The following is a 17,670-nucleotide window of genomic DNA, read 5'->3' as shown; positions in this document are numbered from 1 at the left end:
CTAGCATTGTACTGTTTTATAAATGAATCTCTATATATCATATCATATAATTTTAATTGGCAATGGCTTTTCGAATTCGAATTTTACTAGTAATAAAAAATGTGACAGCTGTATAAGTCGGGAATGGATTTTTAAGCTTGAAATTTGATGTCAAACTTTTGACTTATACGCCGGAATTTACAGGTAATTAATGTGAACTAAAAGATCGATCCAGCCGAGCTTTGACAAGTCAATTTCGAATACTCAACCGATCAAATTACAGTAAAATTTATCAATTGTAATGGACTATTTTGTTCTCCTCACTGTTACGAGCGCCATAAAAAATAAGCGCTAGGTGTAACAACTGTAGAAAATACTGTAAATTACAGATTTACAAAATAATTATTGGAATTACATAGAGTTCAAATATCAACCAAACCTTACAATTTCGTGAATAAGTAGTTGATCGAAGAGATGAAGGCGTGAAACTACATACTAGGTGAGCTTTCGTGAATTAAAAAAATTATTTAATAAACTATTATCTAGACTTATTATTAAACTCTGCACCAAGCAAACCAGTGCATCCGCTAACTCTATAACAACACATTAAATAAAAAGCCCTGTTGAGTTAACAACAGAAAAGAAACACCAGGATAATAGCATGACTGAAATGGTAATTGCAATACATCTAATAGCTTTTACATACATGTAGGTTATTCACTAGTCATCTAGGCTAATTCTTGTTGCTTTGTCTTTAACACATGAGAAATTCTGTATCTTTCTTAATCAACACGTAAAGGATTCAAATAACTATAGAACAGAACGTTATGAACGAGTTCCTAGAGACTCTGACCTATGTCAGTCCTATTCTATATATTCACACGACACTAAATTCAGTACTTTCAACCTTAAGGCCATTCCTCTGTTCCGCACTAACTCAGTACATAAATCAACTACATGAGTTATCTCCCCATGACACAGAGTGACAGTTATCTCCGCATGATATGTCTATTTAGGCCTCAGCCATCTGAATCAGACTCCCTTGCTCGAATTTTTCGTTTTTTAAATTTTGTCAGACGTTTAAAAAGACCAGTTGAGGAGTGAACAGAGTTTGATGTGCTAGCTGAAGTACTTGAATGGCTGGATGAGGACAATGAAACACGATCATTCTTTTCTTGACTGCTATGGCTACTCTCTGCTTTGGAAGGCTGAAATAATCTTTCCTCAAAGGCATCTTCATCTACTTCGAGATGTTTCAGACGCCTCAACGCTTCCGTCGCTTGTGCTGATTGGCTACAATGACATATGCTTTATGCCCATTGGCCAACTCAGTAAATGTTTCAACCACCCAATCAAATTTTCGTTTACATGATGCTGATTGGCTAAGACACGAGATATTTATGCTGATTAGCCGAAATATAATCATATAACAGATAAACTGGTCATTCAACCAAATTGTCAATTGATGTAAAAACATAAAAGGAAATGAAGCGAGCAGCAATTTTCTAGTTAATGTTTTAACTATTTTACCTATAATTTTCTAAACATTCTTGTCTGCTAGATAGAAATTTCTCATGACAGACAACAAAAACCAGACAGATACAGTGCACCCTCGGGATACGATTAACCTGATATACGATTTTTTCACCTTACGAAGTTGAACATTGTGAGATCTTCACCTCGCTATACAAATTTTATTTCACGATACGATTTTGAGAAAAGTTTCGCCCGAGTTAAAATTTGGCGGTCGGTGTGCTCATAATGCACGTCGAAATAACAAAGACCGAAATACAGTTTGCCGAAAACATTTTCAGAACGTTTAGAAGAGATACGATGACCGACTTCTCTCAGGACAGCATTTGGCGTGGAAATTTTCGTGTAAAATACACAAGCGAGAGCAAATATTCGTTTTCAGCGTTATACTCTCTTTTACTATAAACTTTTAGTCAGCATACGTATATAACTACCAGTATCCATATTTAATTCGTTAGCTATGGAATCTGAGCCCGATACAAACGTTAAAAAACGAGGAAAAAATGATTTCCATGTCAACAAAGTTGGAAGTCATAAATAAATAAGAAGAAAGCGCCCGTATTGTTAATTTTGTCAAGGAATATGATTGTAACTAATCAGAATTTGCAGTTATTATTAAAGCAAGCACAAGGAGGAGCTTACGACTGACGATTAGAAACAGTTGTAAGGCCATGCACGCGATCAGCATTAAAGAGGAGCAACCCTTTAGTATGGGCGAGGGCTGAGGAACTAGAAAATACAGAAAAACCTACACTGGCAGAAATATTTCAAGTGATTAATTTACTTATGTGGACTGGTACATAAAACCAATGCGTGTGGAATGTATATCATTATTTATATTTTTGTGGCATGTTTTATTCATTTCATTTTATGTTTTATTTATTTCATTTTGATTTTATGTTTTATTTTCTTGTTCAACCATGTCTTTGCAGTCCGGCCTGTTCTCTACTACGTAAATACAATTCATCGTATGTATGTAACTCATATATAACTAGCCACTCAAGATAGTTGACGCATCCACATTACTTTCTGAAACTTGCTAAAGCCCTGTCCTCTAGGGTATAAATACGTCCAAACTTTGTATGTTTGGTTACATTGATTCTTGTGCACATTTCATACAAGACAAACTACTGTACCACCTTCTCTGGATCCTTTTACAAGCGTTAGCTAGCTAGCAATTTTCTGCATTGCACCATCAACCTTTTCTTTTAAACCAGTAGAAAAATTGGACAGGAATGGACAACTTCTTTTAGCCTGCTAAAAAAATTCCAATTCATTACGTATTAAATTTATTTTCAAGTGTAGAGCAACATAATTAGCATTGATACGCTTTTGCCTCCTCTCTGCTTTACTCGCTACATGTTCCTGCTGAAGCCACGTTACTCCAAAGGTATGTACACCCTGTATAGCAAATAAGATTTTATTTTTCTTTTCGGTAGCCATTAAATGGTCAAGTGCGCGAGAGACCGCTTTCTATAACTGCATCGCTCGGCCTAATTGATTTTGGTTGAAAAAGGTTTCAACCAGACACACTAAATTTTATAGTGAAAGTGAAGATAGGAACTGCTGAAGGATAAGATTTCGTGATACAAAGTTGAAATTCAGTAAAGTAGTTCAAAATACATACTAAAACTTAGCTTTAAGTGTAGGTTTAGCAAGCTAAACTTACTTGAAGTGATTTCAAAGTTTATGTTATGCGTACCTTTTGAAGGTCAGAACTCCTTACTGTACGTACTGCATTTGGTAAACACATTATAATTTTGCATTTTATTGCAGATAATAACCATTAAAATACACTAAATACAATACAGTTACTGTTGGTAACTATAATTACTAAAGTTAACATACTATTTTGTTGCTAATTGTCGATATGTACACATTTTTATAAAAAAAATTGACGATTTTTACCAGGGGATGTTTGCATTGTATAATTACAATGGTCTTTATACCCCGATATACGAATTTTTCACCATACGATGCCAACCCTGGAACGAATTAACATCGTATCTCGAGGGTGAACTGTATTTTAATACTCTGCAAGTAAATACAGGAAAATCCCGGAGTGCAATGAAAATGGGAAATAAGAATATGCAGCACAAGGGTTGCCCGGCCGTATCTGACTGACATGCCACTCCTTCGCACGATGGATCATTGTGAGTTCAACCAAAGTCAGGCTGGTGAGGTAGGTCTGCTATCATTGAGTAATAACTTCAGAGAGTTTCTGAAGTTATCACTCAATGATAGCAGACCTAAAGCCTGGTTCCCATATCGATTGCGAGACTCCGGCGGTAACATGCGCAGCAAAACGCTTGCGAGGGGGGCATCTGTTCTGGGGGCAAAGGCTGGGGAGCATCTGTTCACATAAAAGCCACATCGTTAATAATATCGTAAACATAATTGCGTAATCAAATAAAATTTTCGCTGGCCATGCCGTTCTTATAATGGCGACATTTACCCGTACAGTGCATTTCGGGAATGTTTTGCCTGCGGCCGTTTGCGAAATTTGAACAGCGTTAAACTATTGCGATGCCGCCGGCAACTACCGGCGGTCCTCGGCGGTACACGGCGCATACGTTCTCATTTCATCGCTAATAGCCTGCGTGCTGTCGCCGGTGCTTTGTGACGCAAAGCATGGGAACCAGGCTTAAGTCTGCTTGACTCTAACTCTAATCCTGATTAACTAACTGTTTATATTATACATTATACTATAATTTACTCTACACTTAGTGTGTTGAGTGCTTTTTCTTTATTATTCTTTACGAAACTAGCATTTCTAACGATAATAAATATTTTCTAAATAATAAATATATATATGTATATGTGTATGTAAATATAGATTCATGATTATATGCAAACCAGACCAATGCACATTAAATGCAAGAAAAGAATCTGCATCATCACACAGGCATACTAAGAGTTATCTGCTCAGTCATTTCAAAGAGGGAACCACTTAGGCGGTTCTCATTGGTTGATGGCGATTACCCATTAACCAGTGAGTAATCATTTTTTTAGAGATAAACCAATGTTATCTATCTATCTATCCATCTATCTATCTATCCATCCATCCATCCATCCATCTATCCATCTATCCATCTATCCATCTATCCATCTATCCATCTATCCATCTATCCATCTATCCATCTATCCATCTATCCATCTATCCATCTATCCATCTATCCATCTATCCATCTATCCATCTATCCATCTATCCATCTATCCATCTATCCATCTACCTATCTATCTACCTATCTATCTACCTATCTATCTATATATATAAATTGTGTTTTGAGTTGAATTGTATTATGAAACTTTGAGTAATACAGTCTTATCAAACTTTCACTCTTTTAATATCTATTTTATATATATATATATACACAGATAATGGTTGAGACTTCACTGATATAGTGCTCAAAGTTGTCCACCGAGCCTGTATAAGTACAAAGATGGAAAAAGTTTTTAGCAACAGTTTATTACTTAAGTTTCATGATGCAAAATGATGTTAAGTTTACACCAATCGTCAGATAAAAAATTGCATGACAAACAAAGAACCAAGGATACACTAAGAACACCAAAATGGAGAGTTACCTGTACAAGTACAAAGATGGAAAAAGTTTTTAGCAACAGTTTATGACTAAAAGTTTCATACTTTTTCCATCTTTATATATATATATATATATAGAGATAGATAACATACGTTTACACATAGAACGAGCACCATCAGGATAGTCAGAACTTTAAATTAATACTACCTAACGTCAAGGCTAAGAAGTAGAGAACACAACTACTTATGCCATTTACATATGGCGCAAATATAAAGCATGTACGTAGAACAAGTACCTTGAGTTGGGAGTTGTGTTCCATTGCACCTGCTTCAACTTATGTTTGCTTCTCCTCTCTTTTTGGCATAGATTCTTTCTCCTTTTACTGCCAACTTCTGACAGTCTCTTTTCACGTAAACTGTTGAAGACAACAATTATAACAGAGAAACCAGTTGGCCATTTGGCTGTCAAACACCAAACCAATGGACAGGAACAATCTTTTTATGGTCATTTAAATCTGCATGTACATCAGCCGGTAACTAGCTATTATTAGTTACTAGTACGCTGGACAGTAAGAGATCATTTAAGCTGTAATAACTATACAAAAAATTAATATATAATACATCATAATAATTATACATAATTATTTATATAATATAATTATAGTAATATAATTATGTATAATTAATATATATTATATAACTTAGCCAATGGCAACTACATTACTTGCCATTGGTTATAAGCGGTTTTTTAATACCAATGCAATGCCTGGTAATCAATTAGATATATATATATATACATATAGATTATAATATTTCATAACATATTACATTATAATTATATATACGATAGCAAAGATTGAAGCTGTAATTGTTCACGGCTGATTTTTGTGATTGAAAACTTGCTTTAAAAATGAGCCTATAGACCAATCTGCACTGCCGATTGATATGACGTGGGAAAATAACACAGGTGAATAATGCAGGTGAAAATATCATTTTTATTGGTTATTTGTGCATTTTAGTTAGTTCTGCAAGAGAGAAAATGGAGCCATACTCGATCTCTGGTTCAATTAGTTATGGCACCTGTTCAATTGTTTACAAATTGCCAAAGTTCCAAGACTGCAGAATGACCGGACTCTCAAAACAATCTTTGTTGTTCAAAACTGATCGTTTTTTAAAACCTATCATCGAATCGCAACAACAACCGACATCATCAGAGCACAAACAAACATCTTCGAAATATTAATAATTAACTGTTAATTTTGTAATCAAACACATGATTAGGCGCCATGAACAACTATGTCAATAGACACATAAAATAGACAGTAATAGTGTTAGAAGTGAGTTTGAACAGTTCTAAGATTTTCACATAAACTCTCTACAATTATAATAATGCATCATTAATTTAATAATAATATAGCTATTAATGTCTTCAACTCGAAACTATCTTGACAAGTCCATATTTTATTAACATCCAAAGGTCATAACCTCACGCAAAAACGACTGAATTTCGTTTCTAATGAAGTGAATTATTGTATCATAATGAGTAGTCATCACACTTTTTTGCGTAAAAATAAACTTCCTTCAGAGATGATGATTAAAACATTCTAAAGTTTTGAATGATCATATCGATTTGTAGATGAAGCTGCCATAAATTCTTACTGTAATAGAATCTGTGTCTGCCAGTCTGTATGGCCAAAGCTATGGTTGAAAAATAATTGCATCCTAAAGGATTTGAACTCACTACTTTGAGCACCAATTTCTATTTTTCTGCAATAATTGCACACGTGATTATTCGCTGTGCTTTATCCACACGTCTGATGATTTCTCACAGCATAATAGACTACCCAGGGTACAGTAGGTATAAAAAGGTAGTATAAAACTGGTGAGCTAGCATTACGTGTAATAATCGTACCAAACAATCCTTGAAGATCTATTCTAACATTCCTTAAAAGTTGACTTGCAACAAATTTCACATTACAGTTATTTGGTATCAAAAGATTCACCATGTCTTACTCTGTTGTGTTGTAAGTGCCAAATATGTCGAAATGTGATTACAAGCTCTTAAAAGCTCAAAAACGAAAAGCCGCCGTGGATTGGAATCGCTTTATTTCGATGAACGTAACCACGAAATGTGGTTATCGTCTTGTCACGTATATTCTTACGTGAATTGAAAGGCCAATACAAAGCTCAATATAAAACTTATCGTAGTACTAGTTTATGACAAACACTTCGGGTTTTACCGAAGACCCCGTATCAAATGTAGATGCTCGCTACTTTACAGCTTTGTTTCGGCTTGGTGTAATTGGCAAGTCGTAATCTGATCATGTGACCCAATACTTCACAAATAATTTTTGCAGCACTTTTCGATTACCACAGGTGACTAACAGGCTCGTCATGATTATCAGACAATGATATGTGCTCATTCGAGGTAAGGTTAAAAAGTTTAACGATTTTTTACGGTAAGTTATAAGAGATCAGTGCTAAAAGTGACAGCATTAAGATGACAATAAAACAGATGCGTAAGATCAATAGACATAGTTTTATTGAATGCGTGAAGTATATTTGTGAAAATATTTCGACGAATAAGGTTGCAAGAAAGTGTAAACAGAAACCATCTTGTACAACTACGTCATATTTGAGCCTTTTTGGAAAGGGAATCCAAATTACGTAAGTCTCGTGTGGCTGCGATTTTCTGTTCGTTTTGAGCTTTTAAGAGCTTGTAATCACCTTTCCACCTATTTTACACCTACAACAGAGTAACACATGGTGAATCTTTTCATATCAAATAACGGTAATGTGAATTTTGTTGCAAGTCAACCTTTAACAAACATACAAAGAAAGCTACAAAATTAGTTTCAATCACTAAAGATGGCTAATAAAGAACCAGATATGACAGGATATTATAGAATATAAATTCGAGCAGACAGCAAAACTCATGCGAAATCTAAAAATGAGACAGAGTAAGAATCACAACTATATTTTAGCACTCACTTTGCACACACCTCACAGGTCCAATTCAGTTTCAGAATCTCCATATTGTCCTTTGCCTTGCTGTCATCCAAGCCTGGCATCTCCCGACTTATCATCATCATTCGTCTTTCTACAGATTGAAAAGCAACCAACTAGACAATGACTTCCAAAGAATTTTGGAAAGCATGACTCCTCTATTATCCAGCGTGCTGTCAGAACCTTTGTGCAACAATCAAAGAGTTTGCAAGCATGAGAAGTAGCAACAATGATGGAGCTTGCATTACATGCATAAGTGTGCCCAGTAAAATGGATGACTTAAGCCAAAAAGATTTATAGTTGTGTAACACAGGAATGAAAGCTTTTGTCACAACACTTTAACGTAGCCCTCAATACCGTACTTTTCAGACTATTAGCCGCTACTTTTTTCTGATGATTTGAGCCACGCGGCTTGTATTAGGGAGCGGCTATTCTGTTGCTTTTTCTTTCATTGCTAGGGCGCATCAACCAGATTCTCCGGTTAGTGCGCATCTAATGGTGATAAAAAACAAAACAATGCCTAGCGATACTGTTCCGTTAGGCACTACGTTAAAAAGCATTGGTTAATACGAAACAATGCCGTTAGGCACTGTTCCGTTTTTAAACAGCAAAGTTGCTGCTGTGTTAAAAAGCACCGTTCTGAGTTCTGCGGCCTATACAAAGGTGCGGTCTATGTATTGATATATTATCGGTTTTTGGAAAATAAAGCAGATGCGGCTTATTTAGGGGTGCGGGTTATAGTTCGAAAGGTACGGTGTATGAAAATATGCAATGGTACGAAAAGGTAATGATTCTAGAGGCATCAAGCACCATGATTTTCTGTATAACAAAAATAGGTTTTTTAGCAATTACAACCATACTTTTAATAACAGTTTCATACTTTCCCGTTGCCATTTTCAAAAGTTCATAATTGAAAGAAAAAAAACGTGTCAGAGGGAGCATGCGGTTAACCAATGACATATTTAAAACAGGCAAACAGAAACCAGCTAACAAAATAACTATAAGCAACTTCAATATCACCTGACCAGCTGAACTTACTCCAGTCAGTCTCATCTCTATCCTTTGAACAGCGGATTATTCTAGAAATAGTAACAAGAGATCTCTGTCGGTCTGTCGGAAGGTACTGCTTCACCTCCTCCCTTCTAAAATATGACAAACAATGAGATGCTGTCTCTCATTTCTCATTGGCTAACAACATGAACAATGGTTTGACATAAAGGGATGGGCACAATGCTGAAAGCTTGTACGAGCTTTCCATCTTCCGGGTCACATGTGGTGCACAGAGCAAAACATCTAATTCAAAAAAGGCTAACCGAGTCAGTTTCACTAAAAAACCTATTCAAAACAGGCAGAGACACTTTTTCAGCTATTTAAAGTTGTCAACCAAATGCCTGCTATCTGAATACTACCTAGTTGAAACACTCGCCTCCTATGAATAACTCAGCCCACCATTTTGGGTACCTATTATAATTGAGGCCGGCCTGACAACTTTACAAAATGCCTTCATCATAGAACCAAGTTATGGTTTTAGTTAGAATGCATACAGCGCAGTATGGCCATAATGGACATTCCATCCCGGTTCGGCTCAGAGTAACACACGTTTGGCTCTAAACAATTATGGCTCCACATTTTACATAACGAATGAGCTATGTGTTTTTGTAAATAAGCCGTCCAAGCCAGATGCAAGCTTAGCTAGATGAGGGTGATTGGAAGACTGCTGTAGAAATTTCAAGCAAAAATGACTACTGTAAAACAACATAAAATTGTTTACAGCAGGTTTCTATAAGATTGAAGGAGACAGCTATACATTTATATATATATATATATATATTTCTCAAAGTATGTCTGTCATTCCAGCTATAGCGCACGCTGATTATTTTACCGATGTGGCCACACGTTACGATGCCCCTGTTAAGAAATATTTTTCATAAGGTTCAATTAATATATCTGGGGTCCAGGCCAATTCTTCTCGCGCGAATAATTATACTGTCTCCGTGGGAAAAACCTCAATATTATCTCTCCGTTCGGTCCGAAAAAGACATGACGATATCTCATTTTTACATTTGTACCACTATCGAGAGGTACCAGTATCACCGTATTCAAAGTTTTGATCGATAGCCTCTAGTGGAATAGTATATGTAGTACCATCTGCAGTTCTTACTGTCAAAACAGACGGAGCGGCTAACATTAATGTGTGAGAAAGACTTGATGGAAACATGTTTGGTATGCTACACTTTCGTGATGCTATGTAACATGACCTTTAAATTTACCTAAAATTATTTTAGCCTACTAGACCCACTAAAAAGCAAGTTTTAATCTTACATAAAACTGAATTTTAATTTGGGATAAATTTTTATTTTTCATTATTTTCTTCCGGCATAGCACTTTTTGCCTCGCTTTCACTATTGCTTTTAGCTGGCCTACTTAAACGATTTTTTTAACTCATCCGACAAGACCGATCGATGCTGTTCTTGAAAGCAGCCTCACGCATACTTAGCCACCTAACGGCCGTAGCAAGAACCATTTCATTTGCTCGTATATCAATTTGTGTCATATCAAAAGGCAAAAAATTGCTCAATATTTTGCTCGTATATAAAATTTCTCGTATGTCAAGGTATGACTGTACTACTATTTATATGCTTCTAGTAATCATAACAGAAAGCTGAAAGATCAACAACTAAATACTAGCTTAAAGAATAGAGAAAGCATAATATTATTATGCTTTATTAGTTATCTTGAGGTGTTGACTGATGTTCTAAAAAAAGAATCAAGGAGATTGACCCACTAGAAGCTGAGATATAGCCAGCCAAACACAGGTCTACCTAATAAAGAATCAGAGGAAAACTCTTCGAAAATCCCGAAAACTGTGACGTATAAAATCGACTTAATGTTCATGTGCCGGAGTTGTGCACCCTTACCGCCGTTACGTATAATGATTGTTTTGGCTACGAGATGTGAAAAGCTACTCGCGATAGTAAATAATTTACAGACTAGCTCTGGTTTCTCAGGAAAATCAAGCAAACATTATGTGGTAAAGGCATTTGCCCACAACCCCTCGACGTGATTTGTCAAAACAGAAGAGCATATTTTGACTATTGTGCTTCAAATTTTAACTCGATCTCCATGGATATGCTCCGAAGATCCTTTGTTCAACGAACGGCGCGTGTATAGTCTATATGCGACATCCGCGATTGCAAGTCGTTTAGAATAAGAAATGAGAATGTGAATTTTTGTTCATTCATCATTTTTCTATTGTGTATCTACCGCAGCATTTAGTTGATTTTCATGATTATCGTCACTATTAACAGACTGTAAGTTCACTACAGCCATAATCTTAAAAAGAATAACTTGACCGTGCTGCTCTTGCTGTAAAAAAAGAAAATGATAACTTTTGATTTGATTTTTCCATTGATCTATTATCTTATCTATGATTATTTTTTATGATTAATATTATAATCATAATGCATATTATACAAAATAATAATATAACTGCGTATAGAATAAATGATGTAACTAATATAATTTGTAGAAATTGATAGCAGAATGTTGCGAAATAATAGATGCGTGTAATTATTTTATTCTAAAACTAATCTACACGTCAGAGGGACTGGTTTCGGAATTCTCAGAGCAATGATTGTTAGGCCCAATTTGATTGTTCTATACTTCCAGGGATTAAACCAATTAAAACGCCGTGATTGTTATAGGAGAGCGCATTAGTTGGCTTAATTGACCAATGGTACACGAGTCGATTTCATACGTCATATATTGATGACTACCAAAAAACCTATGTTTTTTGGTAGACCTGTGTTTGGCTGGCTATATCTCAGCTTCTGGTTGGTCAATCTCCTTGATTCCTTTTTTAGAACATCAGTCAACACCTCAAGATAAACAATAAAGCATAAAAATATTATGCTTTCTCTATTCTTTAATAACTTACTCATCATCTGATGACGGAATGAAGAGATCAAGGCTGTTTGTGACATCATTTGCAGGTACTACAAAATGTCTATGTAAATAAATATATAATAAAAACAGTCCAAGCTACGACAAAATCTTATTAAATAAATGAATATTTGGTGACAACACTCAGAGATCGTACATGAACGCTTGTGTATATATAAATAGCGACAGCATGTGCAGGTACTAACAATGTTTGTGCATATACATGGAAATAAGTAGTGACATCTATGGCAGGTACCACAAGTAATGTCCTGAATGCAGTAGCATTATCTGTGGATATCACAACGAATGATTGTGCTTATCCGATAGAACCTCTTTTTGAGAGAAATTTAACCTTTTACGGGTGATGCTAATGCCACCTACAATTTTCACTCTAACGGCGTGACATTAATGCTGTCGGCCTCAGCATTTTTGGGAAACAGTTTTTGATATACGTCAAAGTATCAGACTGAACTAAACAAGGAATGAGTAAAAGATATTAACAGGCTACAGTTATTAATTATTTTGATGGTGTCGCTTTCACAATTTTATTATTATAAGGAAGTTTCAAGCTTTAAAGCTACTTTTAAAGAAAAGCCATAAAGCTTTGGACATGGAAAACAGACTTTGCTAGGTACACCATAAAAATGGTTGCTGTTATGTCGTACGGTGTTCCTGAAGAGTATTCTCATCGTTCATCAAAACGCTTTAAAGTCTTCAGGTCAGATTGTAAATCGCATTAGGAATGAATCTGATGAAATGAGTATGATTTAGATTGTAATAACTTCAAATCAGAGTTCTGATGATTGTGACGATCAATCTCAGGTAAAACCACGGCAACCACTACAGCAACAATAAAAGAATTAATTGATATTCATACAACCGACTGTCAACCAGTTGGTTGACACTTTATTATTAGTACTAGTTGGTTGACACTTTTCTACTGATCCTTTTTAATTATGGGTAATAAAGATCAGAAAATGTCAAAGTCGCAGTCAAATAAAGGTTATATTCTATTGAAGGGTGGTGCTGTATTTTTCAACCCTTTTCTTATAGAGGCGTTCTATTAGAGGTGGGGTTCAAATAGAGGTGTTATGGTAAATATATAATGGCCGCCTTTGCAGGTACTACAAAGAGTGCTTGTTCACTGCCTTGCTTAGGTTCCTACAAACTGATCTTGGCTTTAGTAGTTAAGTAAAGCAATAGAAAACTCTTTCAGTAAAAATCTTTCACTAAACCTTTGTTGTGACTAGCACTGAAAAACAACACACACCTTTCAGTTCCTCCCGTATAATGTTGTCAAAGTAGCAAAGCATTCTGGGATCCTCTTCTACAGACATCTCCTCATGACTGTCGCTTATAAAACCTGGCAACATGCCACTCTCAATAATACCTTGGAGATAGATATAGCGCTGTTGTGGCTCCCTTGCTCTTCCCTCTGTTCCCGAGATGGAGAAAGGACTCCAGAGCTGCGTTTACAACAGTGAAAATTAGGATAGGTACCCAGATTGTAGTTGGTATAAGACTACTGCAGTAGGAGCATATAACGACACAAGGGCGATTGTCACATCATAAGACGGTTTACTGGCAGTTTTTAGCAAATTAAAACAATGACACTAATGCCTCGAGACACCAACATTTTAATAACCAAAACAGAATACATAAATGCAGCTCATGGCATTGTTTTGGCTTATCATATTCATTGCTATGTTTCACTTCTTCCGCTCCGCTGCTCCTTAAAAACAAATGCATGACTAAAGGCTGCTGTCTGCTTTCAACTTGCTCCTGAAAAGCTAAATTACACTGGAGGTAAAATAAAATGCATCATGAATGCTATTACTGATACCAGCCTTGCAATGAATACTCTGTGACGCACACTGGAGGCATCAGGGCCATACCCAATCATTTGTCTTCCTTTATAGAAGCTAATTTTTCTTATGCCAGATGAAATATAAATTTTATATTTTTTTGCTAATCAATTCTAAAAACTTATTTATGAAATTTATCTAGAGCCATGACTAAAAAAAACCGAATGCCGATAGGAATTTAAAAAACAATAATCGACAAGGCAATCACATATACATCCACAATAATCACATGAACCAGTTAGGTTATAAACCGTCTTCACCACGTGAACCAGTTAGGTTATAAACCGTCTTCACCACAGGAACCAGTTAGGTTATAAAACTGTCTTACCTTGAGTAACTTTTCAACACCGGAGGAAGCCATGATAGAGTATGTTTCATTGTATTGTACCTACAATGATTACCCTGATAACACTCAATGACATAATAATGCACACTTGTAAGTAAAATACTGATATAATATTACACTTGTGAGAGTAAGATACTGAGTGGGTAGAACTAAAATGTACAAGTATTGCACCTTTAAGAGTCAAGTAGTCTGCAAGTGTTATATGGAAAAGGAACAGAAAGGTAACCGATTGGGCTCTCTATGTTGGCTTGACTAACTGAAAAAAACTAAGCATTTTATAAGAAGACCAGGTGAATGCCCAGCATTTCTTAGGTAATAAAATCCTTTGCACAGAAAATTTATTGTTATTTAACATATAGCAACAGTTACCATTCTGACTTTCAAATTTCATATCATGAGGAAAATGTTTTGTGCAGATCAAATATATTAAGAAACAAAATAGAAATATAAAAGTTTTTAAATGTAAATGTGAAATAATTAGCAAGTAATAGCTAAATTAAGTCTGTTTTGCTACGATTACAATAAAAGATGATTTAGTAATGATACAATTAATACAAACTGAGAAAACAAAACAAAATCCTGAATATATTAAATAAATAATAGCAATTCGTGCATTGAAGTGCGTGTGTATACAAAGGTTACTGTTTCAGCAGAAGCTATCCATCTAAACTTTGAATATGACGATACTGGTACAAATGTAAAAATGAGATATCGGACTGTCTTTGTCTGGTACTTTATCTGGCCGAGCCGAGAGAGAATGTAGAGACTATTCGTAATTGAGATAATACAATTGTCCGCCTGAAAAGTATTAGCCTTTACCGATTTAGCAATTGAACCTCACAAAAAACCGGAAATAGAAGCTAAAAAAAACACGAAAAGCCTCATGTCTCATATCGTTAATAGAATTCATAGCTTCAATTAATAAACATCATTTACCATGTGATATTGGGAAAAGGTAGACAATTGGATAAAAAACCTGCGGTTGCAATGTTTGTAAGTTCAAATTCAGCAGGATGCAAGATATTAATTTCAAGATTTTAATAGCTATAGCCAAACATACCAAAAGACATCCACACAAACTTTGAGATTTATATGAGTAGATGGTGAAATAGATTACAATAGGTCGTTAAAGATGGATATTTCTTAAGGCTATTTTCTACATCATTTTTATAAAAAACAATGAAAAATATATAGGTAGGCTCACTACGAATTTGGGAAAATGCACTGATGCCTTAAGCACTATTGCATTACTAACTATCACATTACAAATTGTAGCAATAGCAAATAATTAATTATGCACTATTGCATTACACGCTATAGCATTAGCAACGAATGAATTATGCACTATTGCATTACACACTTTTGCATTATCCACTATTCCTTCATTTTAGTAGAATTGTTAGTTATCTATGAACTACATCGAAGCAATACAAAAAGCAAATAAACAACTAATTTGCTATGAGAAAATAATCAATCTACCTGCGTGACAATGGAGCGGTGCCCTCGTAGCACTCTGCTAGCTGTGTCAATGAATTCATTGTCGGGACAAGATATGTCAGGTACTTCCCACATGTAAACACCAAAATCGTCCGACCCCGTGGCTATGAACTAAAACATAATGTTCATTAAGCTCAACCACAGTTACACCTGAAATAGTTTTCAAAAAGTAGATAATGACGGTAAAAAGCATTCACCTTAAAATAGTAAGACAACTCCCAACAAAAGTGCGTTGGTTTGTTTTAATACTGAACTGTAATGCCAAGTTTGGAAGTTACTATATCCAAATAGAGATATTGGATTCTTACTACAGTCACTATGTAGGAATCTTAGCAGAAGTGTTCGAAGACTCTAGTCCCAACATACAAACTAAACCTGCCGTGGCTATGCTTTGATTAACAGATTGTTTGAATATTACAAGTAGCCTGACAGCCAACATTGACATAGTACAGTAGTCCTCGCTACTACGCGCACCTGCGGCTTCGATATTTCACGGAGTCAAAAATCCCTAAAAGTTTCAATAGACAGAAAAAAGTTATAAAAATAACAACACTAATCTACATAAAATACATGAAGCTCTCTCATATTTTGACATTGTGATAGCAGTCGCCACAATCTGCTGTTTTCTTATTACATGTTGTAAAGTGTGAAAGTGCACCCTCAACCCTCCAAATAATTTAATACCGAAAAAGAAAATGTTTGCGATTAATAAAATAGTGAGTTTATTGGATCTTTTTAGGATATACTCCAATAGATATTTCTAGTTAAGATATTTTCACCAGGCTTGTTTTACCTAGAGAAATGAAACGCTATTTCGAAGCATCCGCATTCACTGTCTACATCTTATATACATTGTACAAAGTGTGAAATGACAAAGTGATGTGAGCAAAGGGAGTAATTTATAAACCGAAAGAGGATGCGATAAAATTATGTATATATTAATAGAGGCCTATATATCCTTTTCATTGATACTGAAATATATTTTACTTGCCAAAAGTAAGTAAAATAATCTTAAAATGAAGTTCTGATATTCATTTCATGGAATGGTAGAGATAACTCTCAATTCTGTAATATTTCTATGTACAGCTTCCAGTATGTAAGAGTCCGCAAAATGGGCCACTAGACCCTCAAAGAGGCACCTGATCAAAATAGCGTTATTAGCTTCCCTGAAAAAAGTCACATAAAATCCATGTTTGATCTTACCTAAATATCTGCAGTTTGATTTTTATAAGCAAACAAACCGACAGAGAGACAGAGATACAGACAAATTTTGTGTTTTATTTATACGTAGATGGGAAGCCGTGAGCGACATGCGATATCTGGTAACAATGAACTCTTCTCCCAAAACATTTGCTGTGAAGATAACTTCGGCTAGATCCCAATTATCTTGCTAGATAAGTTGCAAAATATCTTCACTTAAAAACATGATAAAAGGGAACTATAACTGACCTCATGGTTTGGTCCAGCCCAGCAGCCATTCTTTAAAGTACATGCACAAGAGTAGCCCGAGTCATAAAAGTGGTGGAGAGGCCGAGGTGATAGCGTGTCATACACAAGAGGATGAGACCAGCGACCAATGGCTAACAACCGTGTACCATACTTGTTGAAACTGACACTCATTCCTTTGTATTTCTCTTCTCCACAATAGCCATACACCAGCACTGGTCTAACAGCAAAGAACACAATAAAAGTAAAGCTAAAAAAACATTCTAGTAGACTCTGGTTGCATAGATAAGTTGTTGGTCTATAAACAAGGCTTCAAGTCTATAAACAAGGCTTCAAGGCTATGAATCGGCCAAGCCATAAACACTCAAGATTACTATCAAAGGCTATTTATTAACAACGCTGATCTATAGACGAAGTTAAATGGTGATACTAGGTGAATGCTCGGTGTTGCATGAGTAATAAAGAAGTTTGTGTACAGAAAATTTATTTTTAATCAACATATACATGTACAACAT

At 35.4% G+C, this 17,670-nt stretch overlaps 1 protein-coding gene across 1 annotated transcript in view; it reads right to left on the bottom strand.

Moving 5' to 3' along the window:
* Positions 1 to 343: 343 nt before the first annotated feature.
* LOC137396540 (DDB1- and CUL4-associated factor 5-like) overlaps positions 344 to 17,670 on the bottom strand; it is a 33,923-nt gene continuing 16,596 nt past the window's right edge. The window contains exons 5-13 of the mRNA XM_068082852.1: positions 17,159 to 17,375; positions 15,692 to 15,820; positions 14,195 to 14,254; positions 13,272 to 13,467; positions 11,997 to 12,054; positions 9,098 to 9,201; positions 8,045 to 8,153; positions 5,350 to 5,469; positions 344 to 1,272 (exon numbers count right to left, since the gene is read on the bottom strand). Coding sequence (XP_067938953.1) covers positions 999 to 1,272; positions 5,350 to 5,469; positions 8,045 to 8,153; positions 9,098 to 9,201; positions 11,997 to 12,054; positions 13,272 to 13,467; positions 14,195 to 14,254; positions 15,692 to 15,820; positions 17,159 to 17,375 — 1,267 coding nt within the window. The 3' untranslated portion in view covers positions 344 to 998. The remainder of the gene's footprint in view (positions 1,273 to 5,349; positions 5,470 to 8,044; positions 8,154 to 9,097; positions 9,202 to 11,996; positions 12,055 to 13,271; positions 13,468 to 14,194; positions 14,255 to 15,691; positions 15,821 to 17,158; positions 17,376 to 17,670) is intronic.

This window comes from Watersipora subatra, chromosome 5, assembly GCF_963576615.1.
Source record: "Watersipora subatra chromosome 5, tzWatSuba1.1, whole genome shotgun sequence".
NCBI lineage: Eukaryota > Metazoa > Bryozoa > Gymnolaemata > Cheilostomatida > Watersiporidae > Watersipora > Watersipora subatra.
Note: the sequence above shows the minus strand (reverse complement) of the source record. Positions and strands in the feature narration are given on the sequence as shown.